At 40.7% G+C, this 25791-nt stretch overlaps 2 protein-coding genes across 3 annotated transcripts; one reads left to right on the top strand and one right to left on the bottom strand.

Moving 5' to 3' along the window:
- Positions 1-8807: 8807 nt before the first annotated feature.
- ube2ql1 (ubiquitin conjugating enzyme E2 QL1) lies at positions 8808-19874 on the bottom strand. Of its 2 annotated transcripts, none has more exons than XM_026300429.1 (3): positions 19720-19874; positions 18096-19013; positions 8808-10793 (listed from the first exon to the last, which is right to left on the bottom strand). In XM_026300429.1, exons 2-3 carry the CDS (start codon positions 18792-18794, stop codon positions 10662-10664), a joined length of 831 nt encoding a protein of 276 aa, XP_026156214.1. In that variant the 5' UTR covers positions 18795-19013; positions 19720-19874; the 3' UTR covers positions 8808-10661. The 2 variants fall into 2 exon arrangements, with proteins under 2 accessions (XP_026156214.1, XP_026156215.1); XM_026300430.1 differs by having other exon boundaries at positions 18096-19008.
- A 1981-nt stretch (positions 19875-21855) lies between these two features.
- On the top strand, positions 21856-24009 carry med10 (mediator complex subunit 10). The gene is made up of 4 exons (XM_026300351.1): positions 21856-22105; positions 22192-22275; positions 22770-22872; positions 23225-24009. The coding sequence occupies exons 1-4, from the start codon at positions 21984-21986 to the stop codon at positions 23318-23320; spliced, it is 405 nt and encodes a 134-aa protein (XP_026156136.1). The 5' UTR covers positions 21856-21983; the 3' UTR covers positions 23321-24009.
- The last annotated feature ends 1782 nt before the right edge of the window (positions 24010-25791 follow it).

Below are 25791 nucleotides of genomic sequence, written 5' to 3'. Positions count from 1 at the left end.
AGTGGCATTTCTCAGAAGCTTAGATGATTATCAGAAGTGATAATAACCTCTATAGGCCAGGAGCTGGATGCACCAACTCTTTTGGAATTTCAGTCTTAGTCGTCAATAATCTAGATCTTACATAGAGATGAATTGTCATTAACGGATGGGGTCAAAAGACTTTTCCAAAGGAGGGCAGTGTTTTATTTCTGTTTTTATCCATGACTCTTTTGTCACATTTCCAAAACTGTATGTGTGTGTTCTTGATTGTTTCCATGACAACAAAGGCCCAGTAAGCATGGAAGGGTCCTATCAGTCATGTTGTAAGATACAGACAAGTGGTATATATTTTACTTTAGGTTGGTAACTCACCTTTATATTATGAAAATGCCAATATGCACCTTTTATAAATTAGATAGGTAAAAGTACCTTTATTGTTGACTTGCTGCAGCTGGTAAAAGTATAGCTACTTCTATGTATAGAGGTAGTTCATAAACACATCACTGGAACCTATAATCTGCTTCGCCTTGCTGTGTCACTAATATTTTTTTTTCAAACCAAGGAATGTGTTCACTCCTGTTCAGTGTCAAACCAGAACTCCAATCAAAAAAAAAAAGACCAAAAAAAAAAAATCTCCAGTTGCTGTGAATGGATGGGATGATGGAGGAGGATACGATGACACAAGAAAGAACAGGGTGTCCAAAGAGAAGGTAATGGGTGCTGGGATGATGGGGTGAAGGGTCCTGGACAGGACAGGAAGGAGAGATGGATGAGGTTGATGAGGAGAGAGACAGACAGAGCAGTAGTTAGAGGCACTGTTGGGGGGTGGTGTGTTGAATAGCGGGTACAAGGCTTTATTTAGTGCATGCCTGCAGGTGTTGCCTAGTAACAGAGAGGAAACAGATCGAGGGAAGAGAGCAGGAGAGAACATCTCCCTTTATCTTTTCCACTCTTTTCTCTTTCTGCTCCTGGCCTTCCCCTCTTCCAAAATCCTAACACAGGCACACAGACACAAACAAAGACACTCTCTCTGTGTCTTACTCCCTCACACTGTCTCACACACTTAGCAAAAGCCTTGTCACTCATTAGCAGTCAGGATGGTTGCTGTCCTCTTGTCAGGAAGACGACGAGGAAAGGAGGGCAAGGAGAGGCAGGAGGAGAGCGGTGAATTAGGAGGAAAAATAGACAAGGAGAGAGAATGCAGTGAAATCCTTTTATAAAACATCCATCAAGGTTGTTGCCATAGCATTTGTTGCATTTGTTATAGTTTCCCTGTGAAAGCTTGTTTTGGATGGGTTTTGTTCAGTTCAAACATACAGTCCACATCTAACTATTGTGATGGCCTGATTTGTATTCAGTGTGTTGGTGGAGAGAAATGAGCATGGACAGTAGCTCAATAAACGCCCATGTACAATTGTAATCTGCCACAAATCATGACACTTTGGCAGATTGAGATCATCTTAGGTAGGAGAGTGTTTGTGTAATAAATCTACACCTGTAGCATTGATATAAAGTGCAGCAGGTTGCAGATCATGGGTAAGGCAGACAGAAAAAAATAATCATATACGTTCCCACACATTTTCGTTATGATGCTGGAAATCTATACAAATGACATTACTGCTGTGGCTAATCATTCAGGGACGTGTCTAATGTCTGAACTACCAATGTGACTCTCTACTGTTTTTAAGAATCCAGCGTCCAAGCGCATGCAAATAGCTATACTGTTTTTGCATTGTCGTGACCACAGGTGTGGGACCGTCGTCATTCATTCTCATGCGTGCATGCCTTGGTGGCCGGGGAAAGGGAGTGTGTTGTGTTTTAAAATTCCATCCCTCACTACCCTCATCTGTGCAGGCTTTCTCTCTTCCTGTTCTTTGATTTTCCTTTGCAGTCCCCATCTTGTTGTATCAGCGTCTCTATCTAATTGTCCTCTGGGAGAGAAGGATCACCTTGTGTAAAATGCCATACGCACTAGGATGCAGGTGCTTCAAATGGGAGGTTTATTGAATTTGAAGCTTATGTGACATATCCCACCTTAAAAGAACTCTGGGAATCAGTGGTGTAACCGTTGCCAGTGGGCAGCAGCTACAACTGATCGAATTAATCGAGGCCAACCCTGATGCACATCCACACACGAGGGGAATCAAATTAACCCACGCCAAAACACTGTCTGGCTCCACAGAGAGCTGGCTTCTAGTGAAAGCAATGGTAGAGGCTAAAAATACATTTTCCCACGTGCACTGTGATATATAAAATATTTAGAGTGAGCCCCCAGTCGGCTACGAATGACAAAGATGCTACAAAGAAAAGGAGAGACAGAGAGAGGGGGGAAATAGCTGCCAAACTTGCTTTAGCTTCCATCGCAGTGCCAGAGCTTACATAAGAGCTAACTGCATTTTGAAAGAGAGCAGTACAGAGCTTTATGCTCTGTATCTGTATTTAACACATAGAGAGAGAGAGAAAGACTGAAAGGGGACTGATTCTACTCTGTGGTCCAGGAATCTATATTTATCATGGCCCTTTTTATACTCTACAACTCGCTACTACGCATGTCCTGATTTCACCAAGCAGTCACAGTCGTGGGTGTAATTCATCATCTAAGGCAAGAAGAACCACAGAGAAACGAGTGAGAGATGAACAGAAATGTTTGATTTAAAGTGCATTCACACTGTATTCTTCGTGAGTACACAATACATAAAGTCAAAGGGATGCACTTGATAAGGCACACCATACCATATACACTGGGTATCACTTCAAATCATTCCAGTTATTTCCCAGCACATTAAATTTACAAATCAATTTTAAGTTAGTTTGCTTATCGGCAGTTTATTTCTTGTAAACATACACGATCATAACGATCATAACATACACAGGACATAGACTGAAGTTTTGCCTCAAAGTATCACAAAACTGTCCTGAATGTGTCATGAAATTTTTTCAACAAGATGTAATATATACACTACACTACTGATAATAACTTGATGAATATTCATTTGTGGACCACAGGACCAAGTGAAATGAATATGTATTTTTACACCTCTCCCCCTTGATGAAGCTGTCCAAGCAATGAAATTTGCAGCTCTTGGACCTACATGTCTGACAAAGACCTTTCTTTCTTTTTTGTGTGCTCTTTTTGTCTTTCATCTCTACTTGGAAAAGGTTGGATTTGCTTATTATTCCCCTTCTTTGCACCGGATCTTCTCTTCCTGCTTATTTACGAATGCACTGGTAAACCTAGAAAACATACTCAGATTTCAAATGGAGAGAAGTTGTGGTGACACTTGGGCCTTGGTCTGGGAAAGAAAAGAGAGAACAAAGATGGTGGATGTATTTTTCTGTTAGTTCAGCACTGGTATTGAGAAAAACACTGGTATTTTGTGTTTATCAGCAAATACTATGAGATACATTTTTAAGCGGTGTCATACTATAGCATCAGTATGATAGAAAAGATCCAGAGCTATGTACTCATATTTCAAATGTCTGAGGACTAAAACATTTTTCTTTCTTTCTGTCTTCAGATCTTCTCTAATGTGATTTTGATACTAGGCCATAATTGCATGAAACAATTTGAGTTGACCTTGCCTGTCACTTGCACTTGTGTCTGGCTGTCATGGTAAGACGAAATGGCTCTTTTGTTAATGAAAAACTATGCTTTGAAGCCGCAGACTGAGAATTTTGAGTTTGCATGTTGCAGTTAGGGATATGATAGTACATGGAAAAGCGTATTTGCTCAGTTGTTCAGATTTTGACTCTTATTTTAATGAAACAAGATAGTCTTTCAGTCTTTCCTTTAAAATAAAAATAAAACTATTCAAAAATAAGGACCCTGCATCTAAACTGTGTGGACAAAATGGTGCCATGTGTCTGTATTACTCAGAGCATAGGACCTACAAGACAAATTCAAAGTAGCCACCAAGCAGCAGCAGCAACAACAGCAGCTATCAGAAGTGAGTGCTGAGCCCTTCCTGCAACTGCTGGAAACAGCTTCCATTTTTCAAACTGCTTCCAGTGTCCTCCTCCAATTTATCTGGCAGATGTTTTCTCATGAAAAAAAAATCAATCTTTGAAGAGCCCATTTATTCCTGCACACATCAGTGCATACATACAAGATGCATGCATAACCTAATGTATGTGCAAAACCTCCCACTTGTACACAGTCCATCTATACATCTGTGCATCAACAGGGAAAACATATTCATTATTTAACAGTATATTTCCAAGTGAGGCAGCAGTGTGTTGGGCACTGATACATAATACATGCAGCGTATATAGAATGAAACCCCATCTCCATTTTCTCTGACTTTGCACAGTAAAGCTTCATCTCATCCTTCGCTGGTGCTATGGAATCACTTATACGACAATTATTTGATATTATTATTTCTCATCCTGCTGTGGAGGAGAAGCATCCTTCAGCTCATATATGGAGCAAGGGTTGGGGGGGAGATCTATAATTCAACACAGGCTTTTTGAAGACTTCTCCCCAGATGTTTCTGCCTTTCTGGTTTTTCTTCTCTGACCCTTTTGCAGCCTATTCCTGCCTCAACTGATGCTGTAACTTTGTATTTCTGTGTGTGTGTGTGTGTGTGTGTGTGTGTGACAGCATTCAATGTAGGCCATGTGCGTGTCTAATGGTGCGTATGTCTTCTCTCAAAATGACTGATCTCATATAGAGACATTCTGGGAAATCTCCTTAGCATCCTGTGTGTCAATGATGATGGGACAAAAGGAAATGGGAGACTCACAAATCACATCTTATCTAATGAAGCTAATACAATTCAGATGGAAAGGAGAAACTGACCCCAGGCTCTCTGGGCGGTGTGTGTCCTTTTTCAGTGTTTGTACTTGCTTCATTGAAGGTCACTATAATCATGTGTTCCCAATTCACTCATTAGTTAACTGACAGAAAATGAATCAACAACAATTTTGATAATCAATTACTCTAATGAATCCATCCATCCATCCATTTTCTATACCCACTTATTCCTTAACCAGGGTCACGGGGATCAGCTGGAGCCTATCCCAGCTCTCTTTGGGTGAAAGGCAGGGGTCCACCCTGGACAGGTCACCAGTCCATCACAGGGCCACATAGAGACAAACAACCTCACACACTCACACTCACTCCTATGGGCAATTTAGAGTCACCAATCAACCTGACATACATGTTTTTGGACTGTGGGAGGAAACCAGAGTACCTGGAGAAAACCCACACAAGCACAGGGAGAACATGCAAACTACACACAGAAAGGTCCCTGATGGGTTTCAAACCAGGAACCTTCTTGCTGTGATGCAACAGTGCTAACCACTACATCACTGTGCTACCCCTCTAATGAATCCTCAGAGGTAAAATACCAAAGAGGGTATTGTCCAAAAACATTGCATTTATCATCTAAAAAGGATTCAAATGAGTGTTTTCTAATCTACCTCCTCTATGGTAAATTTAATTATGTAATAAATATAATTTTATATTTAATATTTAATATGTTTGCGTTGGTGACTGTTAATTAGACAAAAGCAATTTGAGAAAATATCAAAAAGACGTTTTTCTTAAGGATCAAAGAGACAGGATTTTGACTTAAAGGAGAAACTACAGGTACCACACGTTTCTTTATTTTGGACTTATTTATTCGTATCTAACTGCAACCAGGGACCCTCTGACTTTATCGTATAGATTTATGCTCACTCTGAAATGGAAAGTAAACTATTTCACAGATACAAATGTGTCTCCTCTGTGTTTAAGAGGTTTTACCCTCCACTACATCCATAATCCTGAAAAAACAATCCAGGTACAACCCCATCCATAAAACAGCTTATCACCATTTCCTCACCCCTATTAAAAGCTCATTCCAGCCAAGCTTACCCCACATAAAAAGGTGCCACATTCTTGCAATCTCTTAGATTGTGCTGCCTCTGTGTCATTATGCTGCATGTTGCTTTTACAAATCACATAAACAGCTTCCTCTGCTGTTTTTTTTTTTGGAATAAAAGGAACAACCTGAATACATAAACATCATCAATGTCACCTTGCTCCTATGTCTGAGTCTGCCTCCTGTTTTTTCTGAGGCTGGTTGAAGTTGTTTTCTATGTCAAGGTAGCCTTCAGGGGATTTCGACAATAATGTTTGTTGCTTGCACTTGAGTGCATGCAAAAACGTACATGTACATACACACAGAAGTGTTTTTTTTTGTATTCTTGCTATATTATCTAACCAGACAGCGAAGCTTCTTTGCTTGCCCTGAAGTCCTGGGAGTATTCAGCACGGTGTTTCCCCCTGATCCTAACACTGCTCGGTCTCTCTCATGCCCTAATGAGCAGCAGGGAAATATCAGCTAGACAAAAACAAGCGTGCTCGGGGATCAATTAACGGAGATATGTCAGCGATGATGGTAGCAATGTGTGTTGTGTATGTTTGGGTATATGCATGTGTATTTGGTTTTTGTAAAATTGCCTAGTTCAGCACATATGAGTGTCGTGGAACACCTGCTGAAGAGGTGCTGACAAAGACTGAATTTTGACATCTGTCAGTTTTCATGACCTTACTTTACCTCTTAGAAAACCACAACATGTCTTTTTTTGCAGATAGGTTTTTGTTTGAATTAAAGTAACAACATGATACATTTTAGTGATGCTGACTGACACATTTTGGTACCTTTAGATAGACTCGGTGTAGTCGTTTCACCTTGTTTAAGGTCAGAAGGGTTAGGCTGTGGCTCGTCTCAGCAACAAAGAGAACAAATGTGTTTCTCAAGATGTGGAAAATGTTGTCTATAAAAGGGCTTTTTCACAGCACACATTTTGACCTGTCATAACAGGAAAAGCACCAGTGTTACAAATCACTTTGACAATGGCTCTGGTTTAGTGTAGTGTCCCAGCAAGTCATGGTAGCCAGCATGAACAATACCAGGACCCTGAAACTGGAGCAGCTAAATACAGTTCATCCATCATTAACTTGGTCATTAACCCTGCACATTTTCAACAGCAACATGTCAAAATGTCTCTATGAAGCAGAGGGGTCGCCTACTTGATCAGATGATCAAGATGACATTATCCTCAAATGTGCCGACTACTGGAAGAAAACCATGTTGTCTTACTCTGCCATTACATATTTTCATTTGAAGTACACTGCCAACCACACAGGTGGTTTCTAATTTATAACCTACATATCATACAATAAGGATTTTTTCATCCTTATCAATTACGCCAGTATTTTACACTATGACAGTGCTACAGTGGCTGGGCAGCTGGTTAAAAGATGATTATGATCTATCCTTCCTGAGGATGTTACTAACAGTGTCGTATTGACTGCAGTAAATGGAAATAGGACAATGCAAAGGCCAGGCAGAGGACACAGCAGCCTGAAGTGGGCCATTAAAATGTGTGCAAATGTAGCACTGATGCTCAGACGTGTCCCAGATGTGCCATTAGCTCATAATGCACAACACAAAACAAAACCACAAAATCAGCAGTTTGAATAAGCTGTAACTTTTATTGCACATTCCTGTTTGGTCTTGCAATGACCTTTCACCTTTTGAACTTTTAAGACCTCGGCCTCAACCAAACACTTAAGTCAGGAGTGGAACAAAGTTTCCCAGAGTAACTGATCACAGGTCAGATTCCCTTAATGAGTGAGATTTGAAGCATATGGAAGAAATACTGATCCTAGATCTGGCACTCAGGGGAACTTCAGATCTTTACATCAATTGGACTGCATTACCCACAAGCCAAATCACTGTCTAGAGCAGGACCAATGGGGAAGGGACAGTAGTGACATCAGAGAGGTGACTCAGCAAGTATTTTAGGGAGCATATAGTAATTTTCTTGATTCCACCTTGATACGCTCCCAATGAAGGAAATACTCCAGGTTTTGAAACCGTTTGTCCTCCTTTACTCCCTGAAATCCCCCCAGTTAAACACACATTCCCCCTTCACACAAATACAGGGGCTATCTTTCTTAATTTTTTTTTTTTTGTCTTCTCATTTTCTTGTGACAATGCCTGCAACATGCTTCAAATCTTCATTTTGGCAAACCACAAATAAATTAAAACACATTCATATAACACAATGTGACATTTTTTGGACGTTTGAAAAAGAAAGAAAATACATACAGTACAGAACCCAAACAAAAAGAAAAAAACCAAGAAAAGAGAAGCATTTGCATTTTCCTTTTTTCCCCATTTTTTTGTCTTGCTTTTCTTGAAAAAAGATATACAGTAGCTAGCTACCAATCACATATCACATGCAAATATAATACAACATAATCAGTTCACCCAGTTAGTGTCTGCAAACTACCAATCTAGACTATATCACAAAATTATTCTCTTGAAACCAGCAAACACTCAGCTTTTGAGATATTTTGTAATAATAATTCAGTTTACAGTTTTCTCTGCTGACGGTCGCCCCTGAAATGACTAGCCAAATTCAAAGAGGACTAACAAGCTTTCGCACATGATCACATACCAGATGGTGTGTTGTTGTTGTTTTTTTTGTTTTCTTTTTGTCATGATTGGAGACTAACACATATATTTGCTCACACATGCACTCAACACTCAGACTGACATTTAAACCTTGTTATTTGTTATGGACCGCAAAGGCAGCACAGGGTGGGTGGGGATGTATGGGGGCAACCTGATCCAAATGCCCCATGCAGGGAGCCAGTTTAAACACCCCTGCTCCAGGATTAGGGTAGGTCCTGCTGGGAGGTGACTGGCACCGGGCTGTTTCTACACCCCTGTCTCTCCTCGCCTAACCCACGCCCTGCTACTCCTTACTCCTCCAAAAAAAAAAAAAAAAAAAAAAAAGTGACCAAATGTCAGCTCAGAGCAGGAGGTTTGACATCCTCCATCCCTCACCTCTAGCTGCTCTTCTCTAATGACGCTCTGCCGAAATGTCAGACCAATTAGCAGCTTTCCCTCTGACATTTAACTGGCAGATTGCAAAACAAGCGCACACGGGGAGACCACCGGACTGCAGTCGGTGGCTACAAGGTGCACGATTGATTGAGACCGACGTTGTTGCAGCCGTACAGTTAATATTAGATACTTGTGAAATCCTTTTAAAAGGCTGGAACTTGGGGACTGTGTGTGTATTGAGCGATCGCAGCAGGCAGAGCAACTAATATCAGTCTTAGGCCATTTTTTGCAAACCGCCTGACATTTCGGAGAAGTGATGAAAGCCTCCAGAGCTTGCCTCCTCTCCCTGTCCTCTTCTTCTTCTCCTCCCTCATATTTCCTCTCTTTTCAGCAGACATCAATCAGGCGGACGGGCTCTGAAGTACACTCATTTAAAGCCCATCCACAGCGGCGCTCCAGCTCCTGTCCGTCTTCATTCCTAGCTGATATCGTCGCGGCCACAGGTGTGCGCACCAAGCGTCAGTGCGTGCGCGCATGTCTGGAGTGCAGCTAAACATCCAAAGCGTATTTTTCCTACTGACCTTTAGCTCTACACACGGATCGGAGAGAAAGAGACAAGGCCATGTGCACGTAGATATTCGCTCACAACCACAGCGTGTTCACAGACGGTGGAACAAGACTGCGCCGTGAAAAAACAACAACATTCCCTTTAGGCCTCAGTGTCATTCACAGTAAATCATATTTGAATCTGTTTAAAGGGTTGTCTCCCTTGCTCTCTCTCTCTCACACACACACAGACATATACACACATACTATGCCATCTGGTATCTAAATCATGAGAATTACAAGTCTTCTGCACACACACACACGCGTACGCATATTCTATCTACCATACATAGTCTGCATAAAGCAACATGTGACTTTTTCTCCATTAGAAATCAATCCCCATCTACACAACAGTGAGCTCTAAATTTAGCCACAAAAGACAAAGTGACCCAGCGAGCTAAAGAAAGGGATACAGAGAGAGAGACAGAGAGAGAGAGAGATAGAGAGAGAGACAAAGAGAGAGAGAGAGAGAGAGAGAGAGCACAGCTCCATGTAAATTACAATCTTCATGTTGCATTGAACTGTGAGCAACGGCACAGTCGAAAAAAAGGGGGAAATGAAGGGGTTGAATGAGTGAGCATAAGCGCCAGTGCGCTGCCCGTCTATTAAACATTAACAGCTTCATTTATATGTAAATGAGCCGACAGCTACAGAGGGAGAGAGATGGTGAGACGCCAGTGCCTTGCTAAATGAGGAGAAGGGAGCAAAGGGTGCAGAGGGATGGAGAAAGAGGGGCGGGTGGGACGGAGAGGACAAGACAGAGGAGGAGCATGAGTCTCCTTCATTCAGCAGTCTCTCACATGGGTGGAAAAGTCCACACTGTCCGATTTGTCCCATGGCACATGCACGGGTGTGCGTTAAGAAGTAGAAAGATACACGGACAGTACACACACTCAGCTGATGTCGGATGGAGTGACACACACACACACACACACATACACACACCTCCCTCAGGCTTTTCTCTATTGGGGCAGTGGGGGGAGGGAGGGGGGGTGTCTCTCATTGGTGGAGAGGTGTTGATGATGTCCACTCTCCAACACTTTCAGTAGATGAGGTGAAAAAAAAAAGAGATAAAAACAACACAGACACACCAAAGTGAAACAGCAACAGGTGCAGATGAGTGATTGTTGACTTAGCGTGGAGTCTCATTTTGTTTGTCTGCGGTGGGTGGTGGTGGTTGGTGGGCGGGTGTGGGGGCAGGAGAGGGGGAGGGTGGCGAGGGCTGCGCACTTAGCCGTCGGACACAGGCGGAGACACCCAGCCGTACTTCTCGTGGGTCTTCACCAGGGACTTGAAGGTGGCCTCGGCCTCCTTGCGGCTGAACGCTTTCTTGGACTTCCCTGCTTTCCTACATATACGTCCCTGCAAGGAAAGACAGAAAAAAGGGCAGGAGGTTAAAACAAACCTCAGAGAACATCATACTGTCTGCTAGTGGGACAGGTACAATTTACTCAGCTCTTAATTTCTTTGAGAACCACATTCATTTCATGCATGTGGACATAGTTTCCAGTCTACAGTTATGGACATACTGGACATGCTTGGCTTTTAAAGCAAAGATTATTTTCTCTCTATACTCTATGCTCTTTACAACACACTGTCATTTGTGGGCTTGTATCCTTTTTGTGTGGATTACAGCATCAGCTACAGTGTTTTTATTAGTGATCTTGAGCAGTGGTGGATTTTGCTGGCTTTACATACAACCAGGCTTTATGCTAAGCTAAGCCCACCAGCTGCTGGCTGTAGTACTGTGACAGTGGTGTCAGTCTTCTCCACTAACTAGCTGCCATTCATTTATTCTGTCTTATACAACTACATTTTGAATAGCTTCATTACAGGATGGCACTGAAGTGAGACATGTTCAAGTGTGCCACATATTGACTTTAAGTAAAGGGAAAGAATTTCTTCATGTCTATTTGGATGCTAATTTTGTTTGTCTGCTCAAAAGAACGACATCGTTCCGTGAGCATTAAAAAAACAGCGCATGTCAAAATATTGTTTTGTATATGCACTGTCAGATCAAAAGAAAGATGGTTTTCTTATTTATGATTATGTCTGGTCTTGTCAAATAAAAGTATTTTTAGGCAAATAGAAAGACAGAGATAGAGCCGTGTACGCGCACATCCATGCACTGGGCGGTGAATGCACAACTACAGGGGAGATATTGGCAGAACAAGTGGTCTGAATGCAGGTTGATAAACATTAGATCGATGTTTAAAGGCAGGGGAAAGGGCTTTTAAGACATCATGTTCAATCAGAGGTGAAAATATACCATCCGCTACCCTGTGCAATGGGGAGATAAGTGAAGAGCTGAACCACCCTATGCACTAAATAATGAAAAGGTTGTAAATATGACAACAAAAATATATGAGCACGTAACCCTCTTGTACTCAGTATGAAAATCATCTCACTCAGAGTACCTTGACATTTGACTTCACTTTCAACCTTGCACCTCCTTTGCACAATGGGGCTAATAATAAATGTAGGATGACTTGGGGTGGAAAAATAGGAACAGAGTAGGGTGTAGGCATCGCCTGTGACGATAAAGCTCCTTATTCTGTTGTGGGCAGAGGTGTTAAGTCTTCCCTGAAGAAGAGTGCGTGGGCGTTATGAATAGAAAAAGAAACAACTGTCAATGTTGTGATGTGAACGCTCAGACAGATACACAGCCATGACAAAGGCGTGATTTATACAGATGTCGGTGGAGTTTGAAGTGCATCATTTACTATATAACAACAGCCATCTCTAAAAAATTGTGACAAACACACAGTATATCTTTGTCCACTGGTCATTCTGACAGTCATGTTGTGGTTGACTCATTATTTACTACATGTCAGCTACTTTACTGTATGTGTTTGTATATGCTGTGTACACTGCACCACTTCCATTTATTCAGAACATATCTGTGCCAGGAGAAAACCCCACTCCCCTAAACCAATACTAATGAAATTCTTTCTGGTGGTGAGCTCCTCTGCATGCTGCAGTGCAGCCCTGATAAATACCCTTATATTATTACATCTGCACGGTCTGCAGCTTAATCCTTCAGCTATATCCTGCTGCCCAGATTTACAGGTGAAAAAACTGGATAAATGGAGCCATTATTCCACAGATGAGTACCCAGGGATTAGCCCCTGTTATTTAATAATTTAAATTCTGATACACAATAATCAACGTCTCAATCTGTTTCATTTCCCATCTGGTGCTTAAAGGAATACTTCGACATTTCTAGAAGTGTTCTTATTTGCTTTCTTGCTGTGAGATAAATGAGACACTTGATACCATGGTTATATCTGTAAACATAAAGCTACTGCCAGCAGCCAGTTAGCATGGCACAAAGACTAGAAATAGCTGGCTTTTCTGGCTCTGGCCAAAAGTTACAAAACCTGTTTATCAACCTCTGTAAAGCTCACTAATGAACACCTATTGTTAGATTAATGCATATATGAACAGTAAGAAAGAGAAAGTCACATTTTTACAAGGGTTTATGTCTTTTTCAGAGTAAATGAGGATTTCTTGGCATTGCATGGTCAACCACAACCAAAGATATATATATAATCTGTAGTTGGTTTTTAAAAATATTCAAATATTGTTTAAGGTTTTTATTATTTACCATTTTTGTTTTGATTTCTGTTTAGCAGCTATTGTATCACTGAACTCCTATATGCTTTAAGTAATTTCACATTTATGCCTTAGCTGCGCTTCTGTGTGCATTTCTATATAAGGGCCTTAAATACAATATGTATGAATGAGTAGTGTCCCCTCTGAAATTAATACTTGATTCTTGTGGTTATTGCCATGATTAAAAAAGGGACATTTTTGCAAAAAGCACTTGAAATAATACAACATTGCCTTTTTCATGGGTCCAAAAGGTAACAGCTCACATTATTTTTGACTATTTATGTTGCAACAACACAGAAGAAATACAAAATTTGGATAACTAGAGTATTTACACAAGTGGATATATTATAGTTATTATCTGTAATGCACCATAACATTTAAAGCAGATCCCATTTATCAGTATGAAGCATTAGCACTAAAGTTGCTTAAACTCCTCAGTTCCTCTAACAAAAAAAATGCATTTTAGGACATTTTTTCCATGCACGCGTCTTCATGCAATGAGATAACCACAACACAGTGTTAATTCTCTGCTGCAGTGATATCTGATGGATGATCACTGTGCCCTATTGTGTGCTTGTTCAGGCTATTTTAGGCCAAAAGTGATGCAGGGGATAAAGGGAGATGAGGTGATAATATTGAATGATCTGGAGATTAGGGTTACAGTTTCCATTCCTGTAGCAACACTGGCCTCATTTCACTGCGGGACTTAGTGACAGTCACACTCGCTCTCAATTTGTCTCTTTGTCGCTCACATAGGCACAGTTGAAGTGCTTGCTCTATTATTTCTCTGTGTATTTTAATCAATATTAAAATCAATCACTACTATGAATGCCGATCCATGACAAGTAATTTTATCTTATATTAAGTCTGACAGATGAAGCACTTTAACTCTGGCCAAGGCCAAGGTAGAACCACCAACATGAAGAAAAATACAATCGTGAAGTTGATTGATAGTGGAAACAAACAAAAAAAAGTTGCTTTTCATGTGGGATTTTTTTTTCCACCCATTTTGAAAAACATAACACATGACTCAATGTGTGACTCATTCAGAAATATTACACGTATTGTCCCTTGGGCAATTGCTTCCTGTTCCTTTGCCTTAAACCTCCTGTTTCTCTAACAAGTGTTCCCCAAGCCTTTAAAAAGGAAAACAAAGTGAGCGGATGTCACCTAAGCAGCACTGTTTGAAACTTGCTCAGCTCTGTGCAGTCAGAGGCCTGTAAAACAGATTACCCAGGCTGACAAACAGATAATGCACCAGTTGGCAACTGTCAAACAACATTGCTCAAAAGCTCGGATATGTTGTTCTCCTTTCAAAATCATACGCAACCTCATTATCCAGAATATCTTCAGATCCGACCATATGGAAGCTGTCACCACCTCAAAATGGCGGGTGCTACCTCAGATGGATATCGTTATGGCAATTGGCCATTGTCAAAGAGGTGTGATTACCACAGTGACTGATGGCAGGGAGAAATAAACCCTCAGCCGAACATACTGTTTTCATTAAACTGATCGCTGTGAGCATCGTTCATTTGTTTTCTGTAAGCCATAGCTGGCAACGTCTTATTTGTTTGTTCCCATTAGGGAGAACACTGAGTAGTGTGAGTGCAGTGACAAATCGGATGGACTTTGTTTGCATGTGATTACGGTAAAAACAGTGGTTGTGTGTGTGCGTGTTTGTGTGAGAGGGAGACAGATGAAGCCACAGATACAAATTAAAACAGGAAGAGAGAAGAATAGGGTGTTTGAATGAGAAACAGAAATTCTGCTTATGAATGTGTGCATTGATGCACAACCTTGTACAAACGTCTATGACTGCAGCATGAAAATTGGGAAATTAAGCATTAATTAGCACCATTGTGCTCACAGTCATCTACAAAAATGGCTTGGTATGAAGCGTCAAAAGATGGATGGAGAGAGAAAGTAAACATTTCTTCTCGCGGGTGAAAGAATGCACAAACAGAAGAGTTTAACTGTCTGTGTGTGTGTGTCTGTGTGTGTGTGTGTGTGTGTGTGTGTGTGTTGCAGTTCAGCTGAGTGAGCGCCCCAGGCCTATGTGCTGCCATGCCAGTGTTTATCTAGTTCAACTAAGCGCTCGCTTGTTGAGAGGGAGACACTTGTGTAAAGTGGCTGCTGGGTAATCGTGTGAATGGAGATTAGTCAATGGGCAGAGCAGGGAAGATCCCAGTGCATGTTGGGAAGCGGCTCTGGGGGAGGGGGTGATGATTGCATAATACAGACATGTGGTAAAAGGGGTTGGGATAAACAAACAGGAGGGATCAATGTCATCATCATCATCATCAGATCAGTAAGGAGAGCATTGTGGGATTGATGGTGAGGTCATTAAAGTGTAATACTGCTGTTTTTTTTTTTTTAAGGTCTAAAGGTTCCTCTTTGTGCCCACTGTCAGCATGGCAGAACATCAAAATCCACCACAGAAAACAGGAAGTTTTAAAGGGGCACTCCACTGATTTTCACACTAAGTTTGGTGTACTGGTCACAAGTAGTACTACTTGTCTCATGAAAACAATTGTACAATGTCTTCTGTGGTTCTGGAGGAACTTTCCAAAGTAAAAAAACAAAAAAACCCTGATGGTGTCATGATGTGACTGGCCAAACTTTACTGAAGTGATAAATTAAATCAGTGGAAAACACATTACACTTTTACAATATTTACAATTGTAAATATAAAATGCTATTTTGTGAATGTCAATATAACTTTAAATTTTTGATTGAGAATTTAGAAAAAGAAACAAATCAGGCTACATCTGAGTAACTAGTAATGTTTGGCTGTTTGATTAATAAAACAGTTTTGACCACGCAATATGTGGAACATCTTTTCACTCTGACTCTCTTCTCTAGCACTTGGTAGCAATTCATGTCAAACTATATTTGACAGCAATATTGTGTGTAGAGATGAATAATGGTCAAATAACAATTACAACAAAGTTGAATGGTCTGAATAATGAATGGTCTGAGGAAAACAATTGTTCGGTAATGATGAAAATGTGTCAAGCCTTCTTTGTTCTTTGTTTTTACTGAAATGACTAGTGAAGAAATATGAAAAATCTGAGAAGAAGAGACTAAGTGATAGTCATTAGGAAATGTACCATAAGTCTAAATGACACTGGTGTGCTGTCTAAACACTGTAGCACAAACAGCAATGTAGCAGTACGGATCATTTACCAAATTGGCTTACACTACAAAGGCACCTACACTATATTGAACCTGATGTAGAGTTTGCCTGCATTAGACAAATTAAATGTACAGCAATGTGGGGCTAAATTCACTGCTATACTGTCATACTGTCAAGATAGATTACACTGTGACAGTGATTGTCTTAAAATTGGAAGTACCTGTAAGGGCAGACTGAGGATTGCCTTTAGTTCAGATACACCTCTTTAAAGTCTCTTTATCCCAGCCTTTGTGACTGTACATGTAAGTGTGTGCCCTCTGATCTGCAGGCTACGGCACGTGTAGCTCTGTTGACTTTCAGCTCAACGCTTTGTCACTGCATGTATCATCTCACACTAAAAATAGGGAGGGAGCTTCTAAACAAGCCACAACACTATTGCTGCAGGGAACCCGTGCCCAAGGACGAATAAATATATTTTGTGTGTTTAGGTTTATAAATAGTTCTGAATGTGATGATGCATGAGAGATGAGTGCATGTCCCAGGAAATGAGGACACAAGACACATACACTCAGGAATAATTAATCAATATTGTTTCCATTAGCAAACTGGAGAAGAAAGACACTGCACCATAATTAGGGACCACTGCAGAGCTCTTCTCTCCTAAAGCAGAAAATCAAGAGAAATACACACACACATATACACACAACCCTGTTTCCTCTCTTTTCGTTTTCCCTCTTTGGGTACAGTTTTTGTGTAACCTCCTTTGGTAACAGATGCTTAATGACCATAGATGACTCAATAATGTTCAGTTATATCATCAAAGTCAGGATGGTTTGGGCAGGAGAATCCAGTGACATTTTATATAAGGTCTTCTGTCACACTGCTTATTTACAGTCAGTAAGTAGAAAGAATTGGGCTGGACAGATTAAACCACAGGAATATGACACAAAAGTGAGCAGTAAAAACAAAAGACTCTTATCTTGGAGGAAAGCAGAAAATCTATTCAGTGTTTAAATGAGTATAGCCTGGAGTGCATTTAGAGATGCAGCCGTTTCCACTGGAATTGCAGTGCTGCTGCTGCTGCTGCTGCTGCAGTGCACTGAGGATGTGAAAAACAGATTTGACAGGATTACATAATCTAGTCAGTCTAAGTCACTGAGGATTGCTGGTAAGTAGACTACCTGCTGTCTCTCGTTCTGCCATTGTGTCTTTCTATCCACAATCATGTTTTGCATGTGCTGAGTTATCTAATAGGAGTATAGCTAATGTAATACTGCATTACAGCCTCTGTGGGGACCTTTCCAATAGATGGGAGCAGGTCTTTGTTGTCAAAGGATGCAAATTTATGAAGGTAATAAAAGGAGAGCAAAGTGGGACTGCAGAGAAGAGCTGGCATCAAGGAGACACTGAGGGTTGCACTGCATGAAATGGCCGCTGTAGAGTCACATAAAGATTAATAATATTCACAATAATGCGTTTGCTCAGAGCAGGGAGGAGGGGGACAAGGAGAGTAGAGGCCTGGACTCATAGCACATTTAGCAACAGAAGATACTACACATATGCTAAGCAATATTTTCTGTAGTAAAAAACATGTCCAAAATGTCTGTGACTATGACTGTAAGTTTGTTTGATCAGGGAAAAGAAAATGACCAAAACCCTTTTCATGGTTTTTTAAAGTGTGGTGTAAAAACTAATGGTCTCAAACTCAATTAAACATGCCATGGTGGACGTGTATCTGCGTAAAAAACATTTTACGCGTTAATTACGCATGAGACACGCATGCCTATAAGAATTGCTCATACTCAGTGTGTCGTGTCTGAAAATAAATGTACTAGAGATGATTAACATGTCGTGTGTTTGATGATCTTCCAAGCAAAGACCCTCACCCACCAGCCCCATCCGTCCCTCACCTGTCCTTTTACGAGGCTGGCCGCAAACTGCCTCATGACCGCCTCCACCGTGTAGGCACTGGACCATCCGCGGGGGGTCAACAGCTCCATGCAGATGGCCCCGCCGTCCAGCACGTAGCCGTTCTCCAACCGGGGCGTCAGAACGCGCATGAACGGCGGGGAGAAGGGGAAATTGTCGGGAAAGGTGACGTTGAGCAGTATGAACTCGGTGCTGGTCTCCTTCATGTCCTGCCACAGCGCCGAGTCCTTGTCCACTTGGTGCAGCTTGACGTTCCAGTCAAACAGGTTGTCCTCCACCAGCTCCACCGTGATGAAGTTGTCCCCTAACCTCCTGATCTCCTGTAGCTCCTTCATCAGCCTCCGTGTCCGGACCTGGGTGCAGTGTTGTCGGTGAGGCGGTGGTATCGAGGAGGCACTGGTCGCTTTACTCCCACTTCCTCCCGTCTGCTGCTTCTCCTTCGCATCCTTGCCCTGTTTATCCTTGCCGGTGGGCTTATCCTTGCCCTGCTGGTCCAGCTTCCTCGCTTTTATCTCCGGAGTGCTCAGGATGTTGGTTTCGTTGGCGGTCTGACAGTGTTTGTTGGCGTTATTTTTCTGGTTCCCTTTGGTCCCCTTTAACGAGCCCTGATGGTGCTTTGGGTCCTCGGTGTCTCGGTCATGCAGACGGATCAGACCGATCTTCCGCAGTAGGGTGGCCATAATTTTTTATAGATCTATATTTATCCGCCAATCCCCCCGCACAGGGGCGAGATTCACCCTTTCAAGTCGGTTCCCGCTCGCCGGGACAACCTTTAATGATGCTGATTATTAACCTTGTTGTACCGCAATCCCCCCTCCGTACACTGCAGCCTCAGGATGAACACGACCGGGGGAGCCTGTGCCGTTCTCTCCTCAGTGCATCATTTCGACACGGCTGCACTAAAAGCAAAACAAAACAAAAAAAAAACAAACAAAAAAAAAACAAAAAACAAAAACGATGAAAGAGTAAATAAATGCGAGCCCAGATGAAAATTCACTTACAGACATCACCAAAACTAATAGTCAAAACAGATCGATGGAATTCAGTCCTTTTCCCCACATGACGGACCGACATCATGACTGCGACTGCAGTTGTTCAACGATCCGACGATGCATTACGCACAAGCACTGAGGTGATCATATAGCCTGATACATTGTAAGACAAGGGTATGCACTATACTAGCACTGATGGTCAGAGGGAACCATATTCTACAGGAATTAGGATAAGGAAAATAAAAAACACCACAGTGCTTTTTATTTATAAGGCTGTTCTATCTCACTAATGACACTGATAAGTACAGCAGACAACACAGACTCTTGTATAGAAATAACACAGGCTGAGGGTCAGTAAAATATATATGTAGCCTAAATATGACCAAGGTCGCACTGAAGTGGCAATAAGCAGATATGTAAGCAGCTGATTAAAGCTGTGGGAAATTCTATCATAGAGGAGAAAATTAAGCCGTAAAGGAGCGATCAGGTAATTATAAGATCTGCGTGCGTCCAAACATGTTACACTATAAATCCTTTTCATGAGAAAACAACTGATCTCCTCTCCTGCCCACACACATGTTAGACCAGCAATCCGACAGCAGCCTTTTCTTACCATACACGGGTGAAATCCGGAGTATGTCCGTTTTTATGCCCCGTTACGCAGCTCGGACTCCGATCCCGCTGTGTGTGAGAAGAAGAAACGACTCCACCATCCAGTGACCTGCAGTCGGTGGCAGCTGCAGTGACGGACAGAAGGAGAGCCTTTGATGTGTGTGCAGCTGCGGCAGCTACAGCTTTAATGTAGCCCGGGACGAACCAGCCCTCGGTAATCCTACTCAGTCAGTCCGTGCTCAACGGCACGGCATTTCAAAATAAGAGCGCTGGAATTAGGTTACGTTCAAGGCAAGCCGAGCAGCTAAATGAATACATTAATGGAGTGGCAGGCTATATGAAATTACACCACTGACATAATCCAGTTGGCGAATTGAGATCATAGTAAATCAGCTAAGATAGTGTAAATTGTCGCCTCCTCCAATTACGTCCGTGCATACCTTAATCTTTAATGCTACATCAGACTAATAACTGCTATAATACATTGATGACAAAGTATTAGTCTTAACGAAGAAAAAGAACATAAACACCATAAAGCTACAGCATGACTCATTTGTTAAACAGGAAAAAGCCAATAGGCTATGAACTAATATGAGAAATAAAATTGAGAGCAGTTCATCGATAATATTTAGGCCTAAAATATAGTGACATTGTTGTAAGTTCTCTATTCCAGACATAAAACGCTACAATAGACATTATATAGATTCATTTAGATGTAAAGACTACACCATCCATGCCCAGTAAAAGGTCCCATTTGGTTAACATTACATCAGTTTTATTTTGAAGGTTTGGGGCCTATTTCCAGGTTTGGTGTGACTAAATCTGTGTAGCTTAGTCTTGGTCTTATTCTGTGCTTACTTGAAAGGAGAGGCTTCACAGAGGAGATGCCAGAGTATTGTAACCTGAACGTCACGTGACATTCGCATTTAATTTCCCATTTGCCGAAATGTGTATATACTTAAACCTACCTATACTGTTTTAGAGGAAATTACACAGTTAATCCATTTTGTTGATTACTGAAAATAGTTAAAGTATTTAAAATGTCAGGGTAAACTGCAGTACTCAGGCTCTATTCTTTTAGCCTGGGCAGACAGACCCACTCCTTTCTTAGCGAGAAAAGGAGTTAGTTTGGCGGTGAAGACTACTACCAGTGGTGGATCTAGAAATGTTTGCAGGGGAGCAAAGGGATGGCAAAAGGTTTTGGTAGGGTTGCATAACAAGGTGGTATTCATGAGTCCTTATACACAGTAAAAACACAATTTTACTTTCAGGGAACAAAGATTCACAAATACATTTTTCTAATATATTTATTCTTACATCATATTAATAAACACTTCCTAGATATTCTAAATCTTAGACAAAAGGAACAAAATCAGTGTGGGTGCAGCCAGGAGGCAAACTCTTGAAGATTTCATAATTGCAAACTTTATGTCACACAGAATATACCAGAGTAAACCAGATATAGCTCATCCTGCTATTCAATTTCATATGCAGATTGTGATGCTGGTAACAGTAACACACAGTGTCAGGTGAAAACTGAAAACACCAGTGTGGCACAGCAGCTGACTGAGAACATACAGGACCTTAAAGAACTAACTGATCATTTTACATCATGTTTGTAGATGGCAGCCCTAATATCAATTAAATAAATAAAAGCAATCAAGAAGTCTAGGAATATGTATTTGAATATAGAAACGAATTTCAGTATATTTTATAAGTGTAACATTTGTTTTAATTATGTCGGAAATGATCCCCAACATATTTATACGTTTGAAGTAATTAAATACTGTGCTGTTTTTGAGCCTGTCAACACACATCACCATCCTACAATACAACAGTTAAACAACATGTTAGGTTTTGAGCATTTTCATAATTGATCTGCCATTTATTGATATGGGACATATGTGTAAACATGCGGCCAGTGTCTAAATAAAAAGGCTTTATATTTGCTACAGAGCCTGTTATAAATGCAGGCAGCTCTTTGTCCTGAGCTTCACTTTAAGGCCTTCTCGCTGACGCTTCTCCAAAACTGACAACACGACACTTTGACGCTTTAAGAGCCAGTATACGACAGTCTGTCATTGGTTGTTACCTAGGTAACAGACCAGCACCCACAAGGATTGGTTAGTGTGCTGCCGTAAAGTCCGTCGGCGCAGAAGCTGTGGTGTTATCGGTGGCTAACAGTGAATTGCTGTTTGTTGAAAGGATTTTCTTCAACAGAGTCATCTCTGTTGTGTTTTACAGGCTCAGTAGCTGCTAATTAACATGGCGGAGAAGTTTGATAACCTGGAGGAGCATCTGGAGAAATTTATCGAGAATATTCGGCAGTTGGGAATCATCGTCAGCGACTTCCAGCCGAGCAGTCAAGCTGTGCTCAACCAGAAACTGTGAGTCTTGTTTTGTTCAGCTCGGCCTGACGGTAAGAAACAGCTGTAGATGAGCACTGCGCTAACATGTTGATGTTTCACCTCAGAAACTTTATGATATCCGGTCTGCAAGACATCGAGAAGTGCCGTCAACAGCTTCATGAGATCAACGTGCCGCTGGAGGTGTTTGAGTGAGTCCTGAAGCTAATGACCAAGTGCAGATTCATAACCTGTGTCATAGTATTTTCTTTACTTCTCTGCTACTGCGTTATTGGTTTGAACACGCCTTACGCCAAACCTCGTTGGAAAAACGTACAATTTTATTTCGTCACATCTTTCCTGAAAATCTGATGATGTTATATACCCGATATTAGTTTTCTTTTGGATGTTGAAAGTCACTTGAACATTCAGCATACAAATACCAATATTTTAAACTCTTTTTCTAGTCACTCTTTATAGTGAACTATATTTATACAGATTACTCAAATAACATTCATAAACAAAGCCACAAATATCCATATACAACACAAAAAACGACCCCATATGATTTAGAAAAAGTCTGGATTCCCTTATATTATGACATGTGCCTTTGCCCAAAGCTAGACCCCTCATATTTCAATTGTGTATGTTATAATAACATATCTGTCTTCATATCTTCATCTGGTAATATTCTTTGTGTTTGTAGATACATTGACCAAGGTCGAAACCCCCAGCTGTACACTAAGGAATGTCTGGAGCGAGCCTTGGCGAGGAACGAGCAGGTCAAAGGAAAGATTGACACTATGATGGTGAGAGATAATGTCAGGGTCACTAAGATTTTTCTGCCAGTGACACTGCAAAAATAAACACAAAAACTGACTGATTAAAGGCTTATGTACAAATATTGAAATTCCTAAAATGATAATCACTTTCAAGGATCATCTTCATTACACAAAGAGCCCTGGTCTTGAGATTGCCCTCTCTGTCTAAATGGCCTTGTGTATTGTTGATAAAGTAATTGTCCTTGGGCAGTTCTTAAAAAACTTGTCTATCAGAAGCCACTCTGCCCCAGAGAGTGGGTGTTGGTGTTTATATTGCATTTTGCTTTAATGAAAAGATGCATGTTATCAGCTTCCACTGTCCTCTTTTCTTTTATCACAGAAATTCAAAAGCCTTCTCATCTCAGAGCTCAGCAAAGTTTTTCCAGAGGAGATGGCTAAGTACAAGGCTATACATGGAGAAGATGCCCCCTCCTAGTGGGTCCATCAGAATGACCCCTGACCCTCAAACTGTGGCCCTTAAAATGAGAGTTTGACTGAGCAGGATCCTCTGTGGGTGCCAGCAGAATAGGTTGGTTTTTTTTTTTTTTTTTGTATAAATGTGATTTTGATCACGATCCTGAGGGAGAAGTCTTGTTCATCACCCTGACTCAGCAGATCTTTTTTTGTTAATTTCTAAAATTCATGTAAAGGACTACAAATTAACAGCAAGTTTGTAGGAGAAATATAAAGGAGAAAAAAAAATACTGTAATTTTCCACCCTGGGTTGTTCTGTTGCCTGGAGACACATTTGTTTTTATGCCTCCGTTGATGCATGGACATTGAATGCAAGTAAAATATTTTTGCAACTCCCACCTTTACAGAAAATGTTTAGAACTGCATTGTCTGATTCTGCATTAGTGAGTTTTCTCCACCCGTTGTACATAAAGTCTATTTATACTCTTACGCTGTACTTTTTGTAATGCTTCCTAATCAGTGTGCATTTGTACCACAGTTCACACTTTCTATCAAGCTCAGGTTTCTATTGACCATGGTAACTGGATGCAAATGTTAATAGATGAACATTTTGTGCCACATCACTTTACATGACATTTGATGAGTCAGTTTCTTTATTTGTGACTTGTTTGTGTGATAGGTTTTGTTAATAAATGATCCTTGTTGGAGTGAGGTTGTGTTTTGTTAGTGGTCAGTATTTTTTTGTATAGTACTATAAAGTACTGAATCATACAAGCTCCACTCACAGTGTCTGTGTGCTTCAAAATAATCAATTTTATTTGTTAGAACAGATACATTTAAGTGCTGCAAGTAACATATTCATTGATTTTTTTTTTTTTTTTTTTTTTTTTTTTTTAAATAAAAATATTTATTATCCAAAGTATATAAAATGGTTTAATTAAATGAAATGTTATCAGCAAGAATATAGCTGTATGGTAAGTTGGACTTACAGCTTTAAGGTGGAATGTTTTTTAAGGCTAATTTTGTCAGAGCAATATAAAGTGTAACATAAGTGTTTGACAATTTCAGTGTTTTAAAAAGTACACATTTAGTCTAATATATGGTTCTCCAAAAATATTATTTTCAGTGATTAATGGACTAAAACACCATGCAACACTTCTGTGGATATATATACCATTTAATAGCATTTTTACTTGCCAAGCTCAGGTCCTATCTGATAAACCTGTTTTTTTTTTTCTTAACAGTTTGAAACACTAATATATGAATAGATGTACACGTGTATCTCATGTCCTGTCTATGATGTAGAAAGAGCCTGGGCTGACTCATCAGGCAGATCGCAGCCCAGCACGCGTCCTCCTGCTGGGACTTAACGATGGCGTCACGCCCTTCTGACCCTGGAGGCTGGCCCTTTGGGATAGAAGGGGGGAAATGAACCTTGTTATTGATTCATGATCTGTGCTGCGGAGTGATACAAACAGCCATCTTCCATTGCTGTCACTCTTCCCTGAGAAATTCCAAACACGTGTATCATTGAGTCAGCTGTGGTTTAGTGACATCTCAGTTTTCACTGTTCATTGGGGTAGAAGAGGAGTCACAGAGGTCATAGACATCTGTGTATGTGTTTGTTTTTTACTTGCATTGTAGATGTTCTATGCACTGTGCGCATTATTAAGAAGTTAATATAATCTGGGTTTGTTTTCCCATTACACTATACCTGGTTAATGGTTACTTTCAGCCTGAACAGGAAATTATTGATTGCTTGTCCTTATTCTCGAATGTGACCATGAATCAGCAGCAGGTCATACAGAACCATTCTTCATGCCTTATACTGGCTGGAGCGTCATATTTACTGTTTAAACTTGAGAGTGATATTAATCAAAATCTGAAATATGGGCACAATTTCATTTTGATAATATGTAATTAGAATATCCTACTGTTGAGTTCCTAGTTGTTTTTGGAAAGGAGAGTTATTTACATATCCTCTAAACTTCAGTGGGATAAGTGCCAGACAGAAAACACGACGTAAAGACAATGTTATTATCAGTGCTGTACTCCAGTGCAACTCCAATAAGCTCTGATTTCAGTGTGCGGGTATACGTAATTTACATCACATGTTCATATAATCAACATTAAAGTGTTGACTGAAGGTGTTCATGTTCTGGTTAAAAGTGGTCAAATTCAGGTAACACTTTTAAGTCTCTTGCATACTTAAAGACAGAAAACCCATGATGCCATGTGCAGAGCAAACCGCTTGTATGTAAGATAACGATGACCTCACAGTATGAGGGTACCAGTGCGTCATTAAACCGGTAATAACAGTCGCTTTCATTTCTCTATCCTTCATTTCTAGCCCATTTTTAGACTATTTCATACCACTTCTCTGTCTAGATGACGAACATCCTAACCACAGCAAGTAACTGTGCTGCTGGTCAAGGGCACCCTTTTCAATCCAATAACAACTCAAATTGGAAAAATGAAAACTGAAATTAAATG

The sequence above is a fragment of the Mastacembelus armatus genome, chromosome 11 (genome assembly GCF_900324485.2).
Source record: "Mastacembelus armatus chromosome 11, fMasArm1.2, whole genome shotgun sequence".
Classification (NCBI taxonomy): Eukaryota; Metazoa; Chordata; class Actinopteri; order Synbranchiformes; family Mastacembelidae; genus Mastacembelus; species Mastacembelus armatus.
This window is presented reverse-complemented; position numbering and strand designations above follow the sequence as displayed.